The 16182-nt window shown below is 36.0% G+C and overlaps 2 protein-coding genes and 1 long non-coding RNA gene across 3 annotated transcripts; 2 read left to right on the forward strand and 1 right to left on the reverse strand.

Annotated features, from left to right (window-relative positions):
* Positions 1 to 1647: 1647 nt before the first annotated feature.
* On the reverse strand, positions 1648 to 3422 carry LOC127126840 (uncharacterized). The gene is made up of 2 exons (XR_007805117.1): positions 2726 to 3422; positions 1648 to 1944 (listed from the first exon to the last, which is right to left on the reverse strand). It is a non-coding gene; the product is annotated as an uncharacterized LOC127126840 (long non-coding RNA).
* A 1951-nt stretch (positions 3423 to 5373) lies between these two features.
* On the forward strand, positions 5374 to 6251 carry LOC127130760 (pentatricopeptide repeat-containing protein At1g09190). The gene is made up of 2 exons (XM_051059724.1): positions 5374 to 5582; positions 5951 to 6251. The coding sequence occupies exons 1-2, from the start codon at positions 5374 to 5376 to the stop codon at positions 6249 to 6251; spliced, it is 510 nt and encodes a 169-aa protein (XP_050915681.1).
* An 8714-nt stretch (positions 6252 to 14965) lies between these two features.
* Positions 14966 to 15756, forward strand: LOC127130761 (uncharacterized mitochondrial protein AtMg00810-like). The gene is made up of 2 exons (XM_051059725.1): positions 14966 to 15444; positions 15666 to 15756. The coding sequence occupies exons 1-2, from the start codon at positions 14966 to 14968 to the stop codon at positions 15754 to 15756; spliced, it is 570 nt and encodes a 189-aa protein (XP_050915682.1).
* The last annotated feature ends 426 nt before the right edge of the window (positions 15757 to 16182 follow it).

Here is a 16182-nt window from a genome sequence, read left to right on the forward strand (position 1 = left end):
TCATATAGCATAAAATGAAACCTTACAAACAAGAAAATCCAAAAGTCCACTTCTTATTGGCATGCCTAAAGCCCAATCCTTGCTTGGAAAATTATAAAGCTCAACTTTAATTGCATCATGTATATAGTAATCTTCATTGCATTAACATTGCATCTCTAAAAACGCGTGGCATATTCATCAAAGATAGAATACTACGCCATATGTATAATAAGTCATACATCACATATGGCATACATATCATGTTTCCCTTTGTAATTGATGTGTTTCCCCACTGTTTTTTAAGCCAATCCCCAGCAGATGGACAATCAAATTGGCATCCCAACATTCCATGTGATCGTTCTCAACGGGTAAATTTTCGAATACTTTGGTATTTAATCTTCTTCTTCCTCGAATGCCCGAAAAGCTATCACAATTCACACATTCAAGTTTAAGTAGATTAAATAGGGGAAATTGTCATACCCCAAAATTTTCCCTCCCCTTTTTATTTTTCATCTGACTTTTGGTTTGAGACTCACCTACACACTTTCACACCAACTACATGTGTACCATGCATTCATATTGGCATTTGCAAACATACATCCTAGATTTAAAGTTCTATGGCTTACAAGGCTAGGGTTTGTGTGTGGATCAAACCTTACAGGTGTGTCTTGGTTATTCACCTGATCATAGAGGAAGTGAAACCCTAATTACTTGGTCTTTGAGGCATGGATTCAAGGAGACCTCATCATGGCACTCCTCGGGGCATTCAAACCCTAGTTTCTTGATGATATGGTTATGGGACTTTGTGAATACTCTTTGGACCTTGTCTTGGCTGTCTAAACCCTAGTTGGAGGGCTCATAGATTGAATATTTGCTTGTGAATCATCTTGTTTCATTCAAAGGTATTGTTTTAAGGGTATGCCCCTTTGAAACCCTAATCAAGAAGGATATGGTCCTAATGTACCTTGTGGCTTGACTATTCATCTAGAGATAATGGAAACCCTAATTCATTGAGGAAAGATGTTGACTAGCATGTCATGCACCATTCATTCTCAAATTTACATGCCTACATGGTGGAAACTTCATCTGACTCATGGTTTAGTTCAAGCCTCCACATATGCATCCTACTTAGCCATCCCTAGGTCCTCTTAATGGTTTAGTTCAAGCCTCCACATATGCCCTCTTGATGTTTTCAATTGCATAGGCACATAGTCCTTGATTCATAGCCTATGATTGCAATCTAGCATTGATCTCTTGATTCATTTGTTTGTGTTTCATGAGGGCATTATAGGCCTTTGGTTCCTAATTCATCCATGTGTCCTATTTCACTTTATTCATGTGATTTAGATGATCAGAGATGATTGACTTATCCAAGTCTGGTTCCATCTTGATTCATTCATTGTTGCTTAACATTGAACATTAATCATTGTGTCATAAACCATGCCTTGTTTATACATGTACATTTTTCAAAAACCACAGTTGACTTTGGTCAATTATTGACTTTTGGTCAAACAAGTTGACCAAAGTCAATTATCCACCCATAGGTCCATTTGACTTTGGCATCATTGATCATACATATTCCTTATGACATTTGGTTCAATTTACATTTTGTTTGGCATTAATCCCATTTCTTTCAAATTTAACCATTCAATACCCGATACAATTCCATTCAATTTTCAAACTTCTATCCATAAATGTTCAAACTTTCATTTTCAAAAATCCATGATTAATACGTAGTTTCCATGTAAGTACATAGTTTCATTGTAAACAATTTGCAAATGTACACTTCATTGACAAGCAAATCCTACCATGTTATCTAAGTTCCTAAACCATCCTACCATGTTATCTAAGTTCCTAAACCATCCATATTCAACCACACTTCTCATGACCAAAACACTCCAAAACCAATGCAATCCAAGCAATGTGCATCTCCTATTTCATAGCTCAAACTGAATCTCCAATAACCTGCAAAACAATCCACACGCGAGTAAGGTGAATTCAGCATCTAATATCATCCAGAATCAAGAAAAAAGAAGCAAGTTAACATGGTGATTTCACTCCTGCTATGACATATAGCAGAAGCAATTTGACAGAAACAGAATTTAACACCAGCTACATTCCCTGCTAAACAATTCTGCAGAATAATTCAGAACAAGCATTAATTCCAAAATCAGACTTCAATTTCATTTTCCAAATGACTCTCAAATTCACTTTTAGACTAACCTCAAATGCACTTACAAATTAGTTCCAAGGTCATTACAAAAACATAACTAACTACTGCATTTCACTAATCATTTCATTGCAATTTGAATTTCTAACAAACTGTTTCATTTGTAACTAACAGGCTAATTTGCATTTAAATTTCGATTTCATTTCAGTAAAATTTCATAACAGATTTCCCATATGCTATAAGTATCGGTCTGCACTCATTTTGATCGAAATTTTTTCCAAATATTTTTTCAATTATCTTCTTCACTCAATCACATAAAAGAAAGAGAAATTCATCAAAATAAGAGAGCCATTGCAAGAGCATCATCACACACGTTTCACAAACGCATCACACGCATCGAAAAGGGAGAGCAATTCATTCACGCATAGTAAAAACGCAGTAGAAGCGTTCTTCATCCGCAACAATTCAACACAAGAACAACAACACGCACTCGCATCGAATCAGAATCAACAGAGCAGAAGAAGGAGCAATTAACGCAACAAAAATCATTCATCTTCACGCAACTTACTCACGTACATAACTCACAAAAAGCGGAAACAGTAACGCGGCACAGGAGCACGAATTGAAGAGTAAAAGGTGAAGATTCCGAAGAGGTGTATAGAATTTATCTGGATTTCTCCTCCGCGTCGAAACTGGTAAGCTTCTTCTTCTTGCTTCATTACGTTGAACTGAATCCGTAATGCCATTGTGATTCGACGTCGTGGATTCCAATAGCTGTTGTTGTTGACTGCGTAAGAGAAGACTTGAATATTTGAATTGATAATGACGAAACGACGCGAACCATGGTTGATTGAGGAATGTTGCGAATCCGTGGAGTGTCACTGAACCGCGATGACGATTGATGTGAAGCCAAGAGATGGAGAACACGTCGCTGTGATGGATTCATTTGAAGATTGTGTTTCGTTTGTTCTTTCATGGTTGAACAAAGAACTCGATTGATGATGAAGAGATTCTGAAGTTGAAGAACAAAAACGCATCGCAAGATATTTATTACATAAGCGCTTTTCTTTTGGCTTTAGCTTGTGGATTTATTTTGGTTTCAGAATTGTGAAAGTCTTTGTGTGCTTGTGCATTGGATCAGGTTTGGGCCTAGGGCTCAAACGAGAACTCTCTATCTACACCCCCTGTACCTAGCCTACGCTCCTTTGTTCATACCAAGCTGAAGGCCTTTGGGCCTTCCATGGGCCCTGCGCCCTATTGATTCCTGCATTTCTTTTTCTTTTCTCTCTCTTGATCTTTTTGTGATTTTTATTGTTTTTTCATGTTTCTTGATTATTAATTAGAAATTAGTATATTGATTAGATTAATTAGGATTTTTTTGATTTTGATTAGTTTAATTAAATTTTAGATTAGTTTAGAAATTTATGTTGATTTAGACTTAATTATAACTAGTTAGGAACTAATTGATTTTTAGAACCTAATTAGGTTAAGAGGTTAGAAATATAGATTTTTAATTAAAATTTTAGAATTAATTAGTTTTTAGAATCTTGATTAGGCCAATTAGATTTTTTGTTTAGAGTTTCTTGATAAAAATTTAGGTGGATTTGATGATTTAGAATTTATTTGAATTTTAGATTAGATAATTAGGTTTAATTCCCCAATTGATCAACTTGTGCAAATTGACTTTAGTACCCTTAGGTTTTAGATCTTGACACATGCTCCCTTAGATTAGGGTTTGGTTTAGATTAATTGATCATTTTTAATCAGTTGTTTTCATGTGATATTTGATGATTGATGATTAATTTGATCATAACATTTGCATGATCCCTTAGCTTAGGATTAGTGAACCATTTGATTACCTTTAGATTAAGCTGTACATGATTAACCATAATTTAATCCATTTGATTCAAGTTGATCAAAAGTAATTTTGATTAACTAACTCCTTTGATTTATGTATAATCCCACAGTCTATTCAAGTGTTTGAAAGTCCCTTGATAACTTGATAAGACTATTTATGTAATATTGTGGATCTTAAGGTCTCAAGTTCAGACATTCATACAAGGAATCCCAAACAAATCAAGCAGTGGACTATACAAAGCATATCAAAGGTGTTTCTTCAAGAGCTTGTCAGTCAAGACTCAAATTGTATTCCATGAGCCTTAAGTAACAAATAATGATGAGAGTGTAGAATTCATATCCTTGTCTAGGGTATCCTTGGGTATAGGATGAATAACCCAGTTGCTCAAGGTATTCGCCTTTGTTCATAGACTTTAGTGCAATTCGAATCAAATGATTGTCAAGTCTCCCTTCATAAAGAAGTAGTGCAACAGGCAGAAGACTCTATCAACAACTTATCAATCACGAATCAAGTTGTATGACATGAGCCTTAAGTAACAAAGAATGATGAGAGTGGATAACTCCTATCCTTGCCTAGGGTATCCTTCGGTAGGGGACGAATGACCAGTTGCTTAAGGTATTCGCCTTTGTTCATAGACTTTAATGCAAAGCAATTTCAATCAAATGATTGATAAGGTCTTCATCATTACAAGGAGCAGCAAGGACTTTTCCTTAGCAACTTGAAAGTTATGATGAAAATCATATGCCAAGTCTTCTTCATCTTCCATTATCATATTCATTTCTCTTGCCTCAGTCTCTTGTTGTCTTTCTCTCTGTTCATAGTGGGTTGAACTACGAAAGCTCTGACTTTCTCATTACACGGTGAGAATACGTAGGCACGAGGATTCAGATTCTCTGCGAGCTACCTTATTTATTTCTACCTGTCATACCCTGATTTTGGCCCTGAAATTTTTTCCCATCAATCAATCATTTGCATTTCTCCTCATGACCATTTCACGTTTAAAACTCTTCACTTCATATTGAGAGATCTTTCATTCATTCATGTTTAATGATTTCCACGAAGTCATTCATTTAGAAAAACAAGGAAAAGTTGAAGAAGCCAGAAGGGTATTCTCAAATGTCATTCACAAAAACCATGCCACATATAATTCCATGATAACCGTGTTTGTAAAAAATGGCAGAGTTATTGAGGCACAACAACTGTTTGATAAAATGTCTCACAGAAACATTATTTCATGGAACACCATGATGGCTGGGTATCTTCACAACATCAGGGTTGAACAAGCCAATAAGTTGTTTGATGTAATGCCTGAAAGAGACAATTTTTGTGGGCTTTGATGATCACTTGCTATACGCAGAATGGGAAAATGAGTTTGGCAATACGGTTTATCGAGAGGATGGTGGAGAGGAATATTGTTTCATGGGATTCTCTTATTACAGTTCTTCTTCAAAATAGTTTATACCTGGGTGCTCTTAAGAGTTTCGTTTTGATGGGGCAGGAAGGAAAGAAACTTGATCAATCAACTTTTGCATGTTCCTTAAGTGCATGTGCTAATCTTGCTGCTTTTGCAAGTAGGCAAGCAACTCCATGAATTCATCATGAAAAGTGGCTATATAAACGATTGGTTTTCTAGCAATGCTCTAATTTCCATGTATGCAAAATGCGGAAGAGTAGAAAGTGTTGAACAAATGTTTAAAGATATTGACTGTGTTGATCTTTTTTTCTTGGAATTCCTTGATTTCGGGTTATGCTTTGGATGGATAGGCAAATGAGGCATTTGGGCCTTTGAACAGATGTTATCCGAAGGGATGATTCCTGATGAGGTTACCTTTATGGGAATGTTGTCAGCCTGCTGTCATGCCGGTTGAGCCAATCAGGGTGTCGATTTATTTAAATGCATGATTAAAGATTTTTCTATCTGAACCTGTGGCTGAACATTACAGTTGCTTAGTTGACTTGCTTGGCCGCATGGGTAGATTAGAGGAAGTGCTCGACATAGTGAAAGGGATGAAATTGAACTCAAATGCCGGAGTATGGGATTCATGGCCCGCGGTTTATCGTGTACACAAGAGCATGGAACTTGGTGAAATTGCAGCTATGAAGCTGTTAGAACTCAAACCACATAATACCTCTAATTATATTACTTTCTCACACATGCTTGATGAGGCTGGCAGGTGGGAAGAAGTTGAAAGATTAAGGGTGCTAATGAGGGAGAGAAGGAGCCAAAAAACCCTAATTTTTTAGAAGAGCCGCTACTGTTCACCAACAAAAAAGAGGTCGATGGCAAGGAGAAAAGAAAACCATAGTTTTTTCTTGGTGGTGAAGAATGGACAAGAAGATCAAAGACCGGTTCAGGCGAAACCTTACATACATCCGTCGGTCAATCTCGCCGCAACCGGTTAGTTTCCTTTTCGAGTTCCTATTTCCATTTCTCCATTTTAGCTTCCTTGAAGCTTCCATTTGTTTGGTTATCTTGCTGTAAAATTTTGATGTTCAAATGGAAAGAAAAAGGATCTCTAGATTAAGATGAATCTGTTTAAAAGATCATGCTACTGTTTTTAACTTTGTGCTTTATTTAAAAGGTTTGGTGCGTTTTTTTTATGTTATGTATTAGCGCTTGAGACTATATGACTAGGATGCCTATCCGACGGAGTTGGTAAAAGGGATGCTTTGGCAAGCTCTTGGTCATGGGTTCAATACTCGTGTGCGCCATATTTGATTTTGCAACACTTTTAATTTCTATTTCACATTTCTTTTTAATCCCCTCAATATTCCTAATGTTTACCCCTTTATTTATTTTAATTATTAAACATCGATTTTAATTTATGGATTCAACAATTTCCATGTTGTTTATCCATGATTATTTTTATCGATACATCGATAGTATTTCTCCGCGTTTTGACTAATCACATGACATTTCAATTATTGTCATTATGTGCAAATCGACTTTGAGCACATTATCTAGATTTCTTGTTTGCTTTTCAATTTCCACTTTCCTTGCACGTCATTGCGTTATGTGACTTTGATTCGCATCCTCGCATCCCGATTTTTATCCGTGCACGTCCCGATGTTGTTTCTTTCAATTTAATTTTTGAGTGTTTTGTAAATATAACTTGTTGTGTTATTTATTTTCTTCACATGGCTTACTCTTGGGCCTTCTTACAATGAGACAGTTCTCTTGCACTTACACTCATACATCGCATTGTTTGTTGTTTGGGCCCGATCTAATTATTTCATTACTTTGAATCTCCATTCGACAAAATGTACCCCCACTCCCTGGCATGTAATAATTTTACTGTTTTATTTCTTTATTGCTTGACTGTTTAGTTAGCTCCTAACACAAGAATAAAATCAACCATTTCCAAAAGATCAAAAACAAGACTCGATCCAACATCGAGTATTTTCTCAACAAACAAATCAATCCATTTCTTCCTCCCATTCTATTCCACTCCTTTCAAACCTTCATCAAATGCTTGATCCAACGTCAAGCCATTTTTCATAATAAAAACTCAAAAAAATATTAATTCATATTTAAGACCTTTTCAATAAAGATGGAAGTGGAACATGGTGGATACCACGCACTCCTGAGACTAGGGTTCGAGATGGATGTCTCGCCTATCCTAGCTCCCGCCATCATCCAAATTTATCTATTCTGTTTCTCTCAAACACTCATTCAAATTTCTCTTTCTCAATCGTTCATCAAATGCTTGATCCAATGTTAAGCCATTTTCAGAATAAAAACTCAAAAAATATTAATTCATATTTAAGACCTTTCCAATAAAGATGGAAATGGAACATGGTGGATACCGTGCACTCCTGAGATTAAGATTCGAGGTGGATGCCTCGCCTATCTTAGCTCTCGCCATCATTTAAAATTGGTAATGCGGTTTCTTCAAACCCTTTCTCAATCAAATTCAAAAACACTTAATTCTTATTAAACACTTTTGCAAATTAGATGGAAATGGAACGTGGTGGATACCACGCACTCCTGAGACTAGGATTCGAGATGGATATCTCGCTCATCCAAGTTCTCGCCGTTACTCAAAACACATCAAACCAATCAATTTCTTTCTCGCCGCCGTGCGATTGACTCTTAAACTTTTTTCTCGTCGCCGTGCGATTGACTCTTAAACCTTTTCTCAAAAGGAAGGTACTTTGTTTCCAAATAATGCAAGGCAATGTTTCTCCACTTGTTTTGGGTAGTCCAACAATGTTTTCGTCGATTTGACACAAAGTAGATTTCACTAAAATCGGCCAACAAACAAACATTTTTCTATCCAGAACTACGTAAGCCTTGATTTCTCTGTTGAGATACGTAGGAGCAGGATTTGTAAATCTTGTCAGGCCCACTAATAAAAAACTTAGGTTTAGTCCTTCGTCAAAAATCCAAAAATATTCTCCTCTCATCCTTTCTTTATTTCCCACCTAATAACTTAAAGCCTAACATTTCAACTAACACTAATGCACACAACTAACCTAATGGTTCCCGTTGAGTACAACAGACGTAAGGGGTGCTAATACCTTCCCCTTGCGTAATTGACTCCCGAACCCTGATTTGGTTGCGACGACCAATATCATTGTCGTTTTGTCTTGGGTTTTATCGATATTTCCCCTTTCCTTTTTAGGAATAAATAAAGTCCGGTGGCGACTCTGTTCAGTCCATCATTGCGAGCGTGCGATTGCGCTTCGCTAGGTCGTATCCCCATTTTTCCGAGGTAAGACACTACCTTATTTATAATTCTTCATCAATCAATCCCATCTTTTTGGAACCAAATACTTTATCCCATTTGGATTCCATAACCAATGCCTTCCTTTGAACCAAAAGATGTTTGGCTATGAAACCAAACACTTAATTCTCTTTGTTTTCTGGTTATGACAATAGAGTGGGTATGCTTAGTTTCCTCCACATCTTAGTTTGTACCTCTATTACTCTTTGGTTCAGAGTTTATTCCTTCATGGATCTAATATACCATTCTTCTTTGGTTTCAAATTGTTAGTTCCCTATAGTGATATACTATTCCTTGTACCAATCATTATTCTCCTTTGGGGTCCCATACCTACCCTTTTAGGATATTTGTCCATCTTGTGAATCAAGAGATATTTGCTTTAAAATCAAACACTTAATTATCTTTATTTTATGGTTATGACAATAGAGTGGGTATGCCTAATTTCCTCCATATCTTAGTATGTACCTCTTTACTCTTAGGTTCAAAGTCAGCTTGCCTTTATGGTTTCCCGTATTACCATTATGTTGGTATAAGTATACTCTTCATCATTTCAATCTCTCCTTCTCTTAGTTTCGTGGTTCCACGAACTACAAAAGCTCTGACTTTCTCATTGCACAATGAGAATACGTAGGCACGAGGATGCGAATCCTTGGCGAGCACATTCTTATTTATTCCCCCATTCTTCTGCCTTAAGGCATCATCCACATCTTTCATGATCCATACCATCTACCTTCAATCATAAACCGCTCACCCCAGTGACATACTATTTCTTTCAAACTAAATACCATTTTCTTTGGAATTTCATACACACCCTTTTAGGATATTTGTCCACCTTTGTGCCAAGAGATGTTTGCTTTAGAACCAAACACTTAATTCATCGTTTTCGGTCATGACAATACAATGGGTATGCCTAGTTTCCTCCACATCTTAGTCATGCCATCTTTACTCTTAGATTGCAAATACCATTTACCCCTATAGATTCCAATATACCCTTACCTTTGGTTCCAAATTATACCCCTCAATCACTTGCACCAAAACCTTCATTTCTTGGACCTTGGTTACTTTTTTCTATTCCTCCATTCATATCCACGATGCATTCATAATCTACCTTCATTCATTCCGTGTGGTATAATCTATCTCTAAGCCAAATACATTATCTCTTTGAGCTCAATCTCGTGTCTGCTTGTGAACCAAGAGATGTTTGCTTTGGAACCAAACACTTAATTCCTTGTTTTCGGTTATGACAATACAGTGGGTATGCTTAGTTTCCTCCACATCTTAGTTTATGCCAGTTTTACTCTTGGGTTCAGATTTCATCCCTTTTTGGAGTTCAAACCATACAGTTCTTTGGTTCATACCATATTTGTTATCAGAACTTCTTTTCACCTCCCATCATTAGTTCTATGAACTACGGAGCTCTGAATTCCTTATTTCACTATAAGGATACATAGACATGAGGGCCTCAATCCTCACCAAGCACTTTATCTATTCTTTTCTCTTCCCTATTCTTTCGCGAGTAACCTTCAGATATCACACCCATTCAAGCAAGAACAACCAAAATGGTTCCTGTTGAGTACAACGGATGTAAGGGGTGCTAATACCTTCTTCTCCTTGCATAACCGGCTTCCTTACCCAAATTTCTCTTTCCGCTAGCTTCACATAGTTTGGAAGAGTCTCAGGAACATATCCAAAAGATTATGATCAATTTATCTTCAAAACATGTCCAAAATTGCGAAGAGGTTTACACAAATTAATACTTCGACAAGGGTCGAGTTTGCCACGTCTATTAGATATTGGGGACTTAATGTATTTTCAGTCTATAAGTCAGCTAAATTAAGGATGTTGAGAAAACACTATAGGGGTATACCAAAGGCTTTCGACCAAAAGTTTTTATAGGGTTCAAAAGAATTTATCAACATAATGGATGGTTTATAGCAGTTTCAACATTGAAGACGCATGGAAGCAAGTTAGAGCGTTGAAACCCATATAATGGGATACGTGTCAAATCCTGTGGAAATAACTGTTGTCGAAGAATACATTTGTATTAGTATATATAGCCAATCTCATTATTGGGACCAGCGTCACAAATATCCTTTATTCTCTATAGAACTAAAGTACCAAAGTTACAAAGAGAAATAGTTTGTGAGAAATGTATGAGTCTGTGTCATCTCTTTAAATTCTTTAAGTCTTTTTCAATTGAGGCATTTTTACTTTAATGACATTTAACACGCTTTTTGTTTATTATATTCATCCAAAGATTATTTTTATTAGAATTTACATTCACTTTGTCAACATTAAAACATTTAAGATTCAAGCACACACACTTTTTTTGTACTTTTCTACACATTTTATCCTTGAGATTTTTTCGAGTTTAGTCTCTTAAATAAACCAAGCTCGTGATTGTTTACTAAAAATACAAGTAAGCAAATTGGCACGTCCAGTGAGACCCTTTGTGCAGGAAACCTTAACTTTTGCAGAAAAGTGTTGTGTCTTTATACTCTTTATTTTTGTTCTTCATATAAATGTTTGAGTGTGCATGCGTTTGAGAAGTGGTAGAATTTAAATAAATTTTACCACTAAAAAGAGTACGACATCAAGAAAGTAAAAAAATATTTTCCTTTCACAAAATGAATTACCAGATATAGAAGAACAACCAACTGAGACGATGGTTGGTGGTGTGGGAACTTCAACTTTCGTTGAGGTAACCTCTCATGTTATAAGCCAAATATCGATTTCGACAGTATCACTAGAAGTGGCGGTTTCCCCACTACAACTAACAACTGTTCCCACTATTCTCAGGGTTACAATTTTTTATTTGGAAGATCCTAAACCGTCCTTCCTCCCAAATTTTACCCAACCCTCTCTTGGTAGGGAATATACTTATGGCATGTCAACTGCAATGACGACATATCTACAAACCAATGCATCTACGAATGCAAATAATTCAACAATGGTTAAATCCCCTCTCAATCCATACTTAGGGAGTGTTTTTTTTTCCAGATTTTAAACTCTTTCTTTGGAAAATTATTCCTAGAAATCTAATAATAGAAACTTTATTCCAAGAAATTTGTAAAAAAACGTGTTTGGTTTGAATTTTATATTCCCAGAACTTTTTATTTACAATTTTCATAAATTAAAACTTTTTGTTTTACCTATAACTATGTATAAAGAGGATATGTATTTTTGGATGACCTCTTTTTTATTCCAAGTTTACCCTTTATATTTTCAAATTTTATTTTATACTTTAATTTTTTATTATTTAAAAATAGTAAAAAAAACTTAACGTGGAAGTTGAGTTGATGGATTATGCCAACTTCTCATATTCTTTTATAAATACCTTCAAATTTCTAAGTACACACATTATATTGTATTTATCTAACTCTCTCTTTGAGTCTATTCATTCACCATGCCTTACTACACAAAGAAAAATCATTTATTTGGTTTGACCATTTTCTCCATATATTTCATTCTGATTGAGAGCTATGTGTTTTCATCTAGGTTTTGTGTTTCTCTTTCTGCATTTTTTTCGTTTTCCCCTCTTATGCGTTCGCGTTTTCTCCCTTCTGCTTTTTCGTTTTTCGTTTTCCCTTTCTGCATTTTTCATTTTTCGGTTTCCTCCTTATGTTTTGTTGGTATTAAAATTAAGAAAATTATTTTTGAAAGGTTTTTATTTATCTCCTATTTATTTTTCAATTTAAATATATTTAATAATTATTGGTTGGATATCATAATCATGACTGCATGAAGGTTGTTTTTATTGTTTTGTTAGAAATAAACAAATTTGAATTGAATTGCATGGCGATCTTGCGCCTGTTGAAGGGTAATTCAGTATTTTAGTATTTTGCCTACATGACATTATTGTTTGTGTATATAAGTAATGTAATAGGTATAAGATAAGTGTGTGTGCGCAACCATTTATTGTAATCGTTTTAGTAGAGTAGTGGAAGTTTGTTATTCTCTCTTGTCTCTCTTCTTCCATCTTCATCCATTTTACCTTGTGCATCAACAATTGGTATCTAGAGCTCCGGTTTAGATCCACTGGGAAACATAGGGAAACAGAAGTGAATGGTGAGGCGTTGTGTGATTGATTTTGTTTCTTGAGTTCGTGTTGGACTTTTGATTGGAATCATAACAGAATCACATTTCTTGATTCTACAGGAATGGGAAACACTAGTGTTTGATGGGATCTGAGTTTTGCACAAGGTTGAAGATAAACGAAAATGGTAATTTGAGTACCAAGTTTCTAGTGTTCGATGGCAAGAACTGGAATCGTTGGATGATTCAGATGCATGGTTTGTTTGGCGCTCAAGATGTTCTTGATCTCGTCAATAAAGGTTACATTCAAGTTGCACTTCAAGAAAATGCAAAGGATGTGCAGAGAAATGCTCAGCATGATCTGAGGAAGAAGGATCAGAAGGCATTGTTCTACATCCATTAGTGTGTGGATGTGAACGCGTTTGATAAAATCATTGATTCGATGATAGCGAAGGCTCCGTAGGGCATACTGGTACGATGCTATGGCGGTGATGCATTAGTGAAGAAGGTAAAGATTCAATCTATGCGTAAGCAATATGAGAATATCAACATGAAGAACAATGAGAAGGTACCTGACTATATCTCCAAAGTAATTCTGATCACAAATGAGATGATGTCGTATGGAGAAACTCTCTCTGAAGAAAGCATCATTGAGAAGGTACTTAGATCTCTTACTCCTCAATTTAATTATATTGTTGTAGCAATTGAACATTCTAAGGATCTGAGCACCATGAGAATTTAATAGCTGCAAAGCAGTCTAGAGGCACAGGAGTTGCGTCTGATTGAGAGAACCTCTGAGAGAGAGATAGAGCAGGCCCTGAAAGCTTCTTTTGTCAAGAAGGATCGGAAGCAGTATTGGTCAGAGGCCAAGAAAAGACATGGTAGGTCTCAAGAGTAAGAAGCCTCAAATTCCGATGAGAAGAAACACCAGAAGGGAAGGGAGAAGCTTGACAAGAGAATGGTTCAATGTTACTGTTGTAATAGGTTTGGCCACTTTGCTAAGGACTATTGGTCAAACAAGGAAAGGAAGTCAAAAGAAGAAAACATAGCCAAATGAGATTATGATGATGAATATGTGCTATTGATGGCTTATGAATCTGATGATGATGAACCTATGCGATTGATGATTTCTGATTCAGAAGATGACTCTGAATCTGAAGTCGAGTTTGATTCTAAATATGAGTCAAAATCAGAAGATGATTCAAAATATGAAGGTTCTGAAGAAGAGTTAGAATCTGAGGGTTCTGAAGATGAGTCAGAGTCAGAAGATGACTCTGAATCTGAAGATGAGTAAGATTCAGAAGACGACTATGAAGCTAAAGATGAGTCAGAGTCTGAAGGTGACTTTGAAGATGAAGAAGAATTTGAAAGACGAGTCTGACTCTGATGGTGAATTTGATTTTGATCCAGATTATGATGGTGATTTAGAGTCTAGTGGAGATCTAGACTCTGGGAATATTCCAGACTCTAAAGGTGGTTATGCCTCTGTAGGTGGTACTTCTAAGGTTCCATCATCTGGTACTGTTCCAGCGTCTGAAGGAGATTCTGAACAAGTTCAGAGGTTACAAAGAATCAGAAATATTATGAGGAAATTTGCATAGTTTAACATGTTACAAGACACTGAAGTGGACTCTGAAGGAGAAGTCACTTAGTGTGCCCTGTTAGTAGACTATGAACCAGTTAGTGTTGAAGAAACGCTCAAGAAGAAAGTGTGGATGAAGGCCATGAAAGAAGAACTTAATGCTATAGAAAGAAACAAGAATAGGGAGTTGACTAAGCTTCCAAAGGACAAGAAATCTATCAGCGTCAGATGGGTTTTCAAGGAGAAACTGAAGCCAGATGGGTCAATTGAAACACAAAGCAAGGTTAGCGACAACAAGTTTTCTACAGAAATCTGGGTTAGACTACTTTGAGGTGTTTGCTTCTGTAGTGATACAGGAGACAATCAGACTGGTGATTGTGATAACTGCTAACAGGAATTGGCCTCTGATGCATTTAGATGTGAAATCTGCATTTCTAAATAGTACATTACAAGAAGATGTCTACGTATCACAACCTCCAAGATTTGAGAAAAAGAATTAGGAATGGATGGTATACAAGTTGCATAAAGTCTTGTATGGAGTGAAATAAGCTCATAGAGCTTGAAATCTGAATATTGATTCATTTTTCAAGCATCAAGGATTCAGAAAGTGTAAGATGGAGTATTACGTTTATGTTCAATATACTTCTGAAGGTAATATGATTCTGATGTGTCTCTATGTTGATGACATATTGCTAACAGAGAGTTGTGAACATGAGATAGTTAAGCTCAAGAAGGTGTTGATGTATGAGTTTGAGATAACTAATATAGAAAAGATGACATATTTCATAGGGATGGAGTTTATTTACTCTGAGAAAGATATCATTTTACATCAACTGAAGTATGAACTTGAGCTTCTGAGGAGATTCAAGCTGCTGAATTATACGGCTGTTTTCACACCGTTAGAAATAAATCACAAATTAGATTCTGATTCTGAAGGTGATGATGTAGATGCCACAACTTTCAAGCAGTTGGTTAGCTCTGTGAGGTATTTGTGTAATACCATACCTGATATTTTCTATACAGTTGGAATGGTTAGTAGGTTCATGAGTAAACCGAAGTGGTCTCATTATCAAACTGTTGTCAGGATTCTGAGGTATATTAAGGGGACTCTGAAGTATGGAGTTTTGTTCCTTTATGGAGAAAAGACTAATTCAGAGCTGATGAGTTACTCAGACTCTGATTAGTGTGGAGAAATGGTTGACAGGAGAAGTACTTCCTGATACTTGTTTAAGTTTCTGGGAAGTCATATTTCTTGGTGTTCCAAGAAGCAGCCAGTTGTTGCTTTGTCAACCTATGAAGTAGAATATATTGCAGGTGTTGTGGCTGCATGTCAAGCTGTTTGACTTCTGAATTTACTGTAGGATATGAAGATCAAGGTAAACATGCCTCTGAAGCTGATGATTGATGATAAGTCTACAATCAATCTTGTCAAGAACCCAATGATGCATGGGAGAAATAAGCATATTGAGATATAATTTTCTGAGAAGTCAGGTTCAGAATGAAGTGCTAGAAGTTATGCACTATAGCACTCAATAGCAACTGACATATGTTTTAACGAAAGCAATCAAGACTGATCAATTTCTCCATTTGAGGGATGAAATTAGTGTTGTTAGTTTTGATTAGTTAAATCCTTAATTAAGGGATGATGTTGAAGGGTAATTCAATATTTTAGTATTTTGCCTACGTAACATTATTGTTTGTGTATATAGGTATTAGTGTGCTTAGCCATTAAGTAATATAATAGCTATAAGTGCAGTGTGTGTGCAACCATTCACTATAACCGTTTTAGTAAAGTAGTGAAAGTTTGTTATTCTCTCTTATCTTTTTTTTT

This window comes from Lathyrus oleraceus, chromosome 3 (genome assembly GCF_024323335.1).
Source record: "Lathyrus oleraceus cultivar Zhongwan6 chromosome 3, CAAS_Psat_ZW6_1.0, whole genome shotgun sequence".
Classification (NCBI taxonomy): domain Eukaryota; kingdom Viridiplantae; phylum Streptophyta; class Magnoliopsida; order Fabales; family Fabaceae; genus Lathyrus; species Lathyrus oleraceus.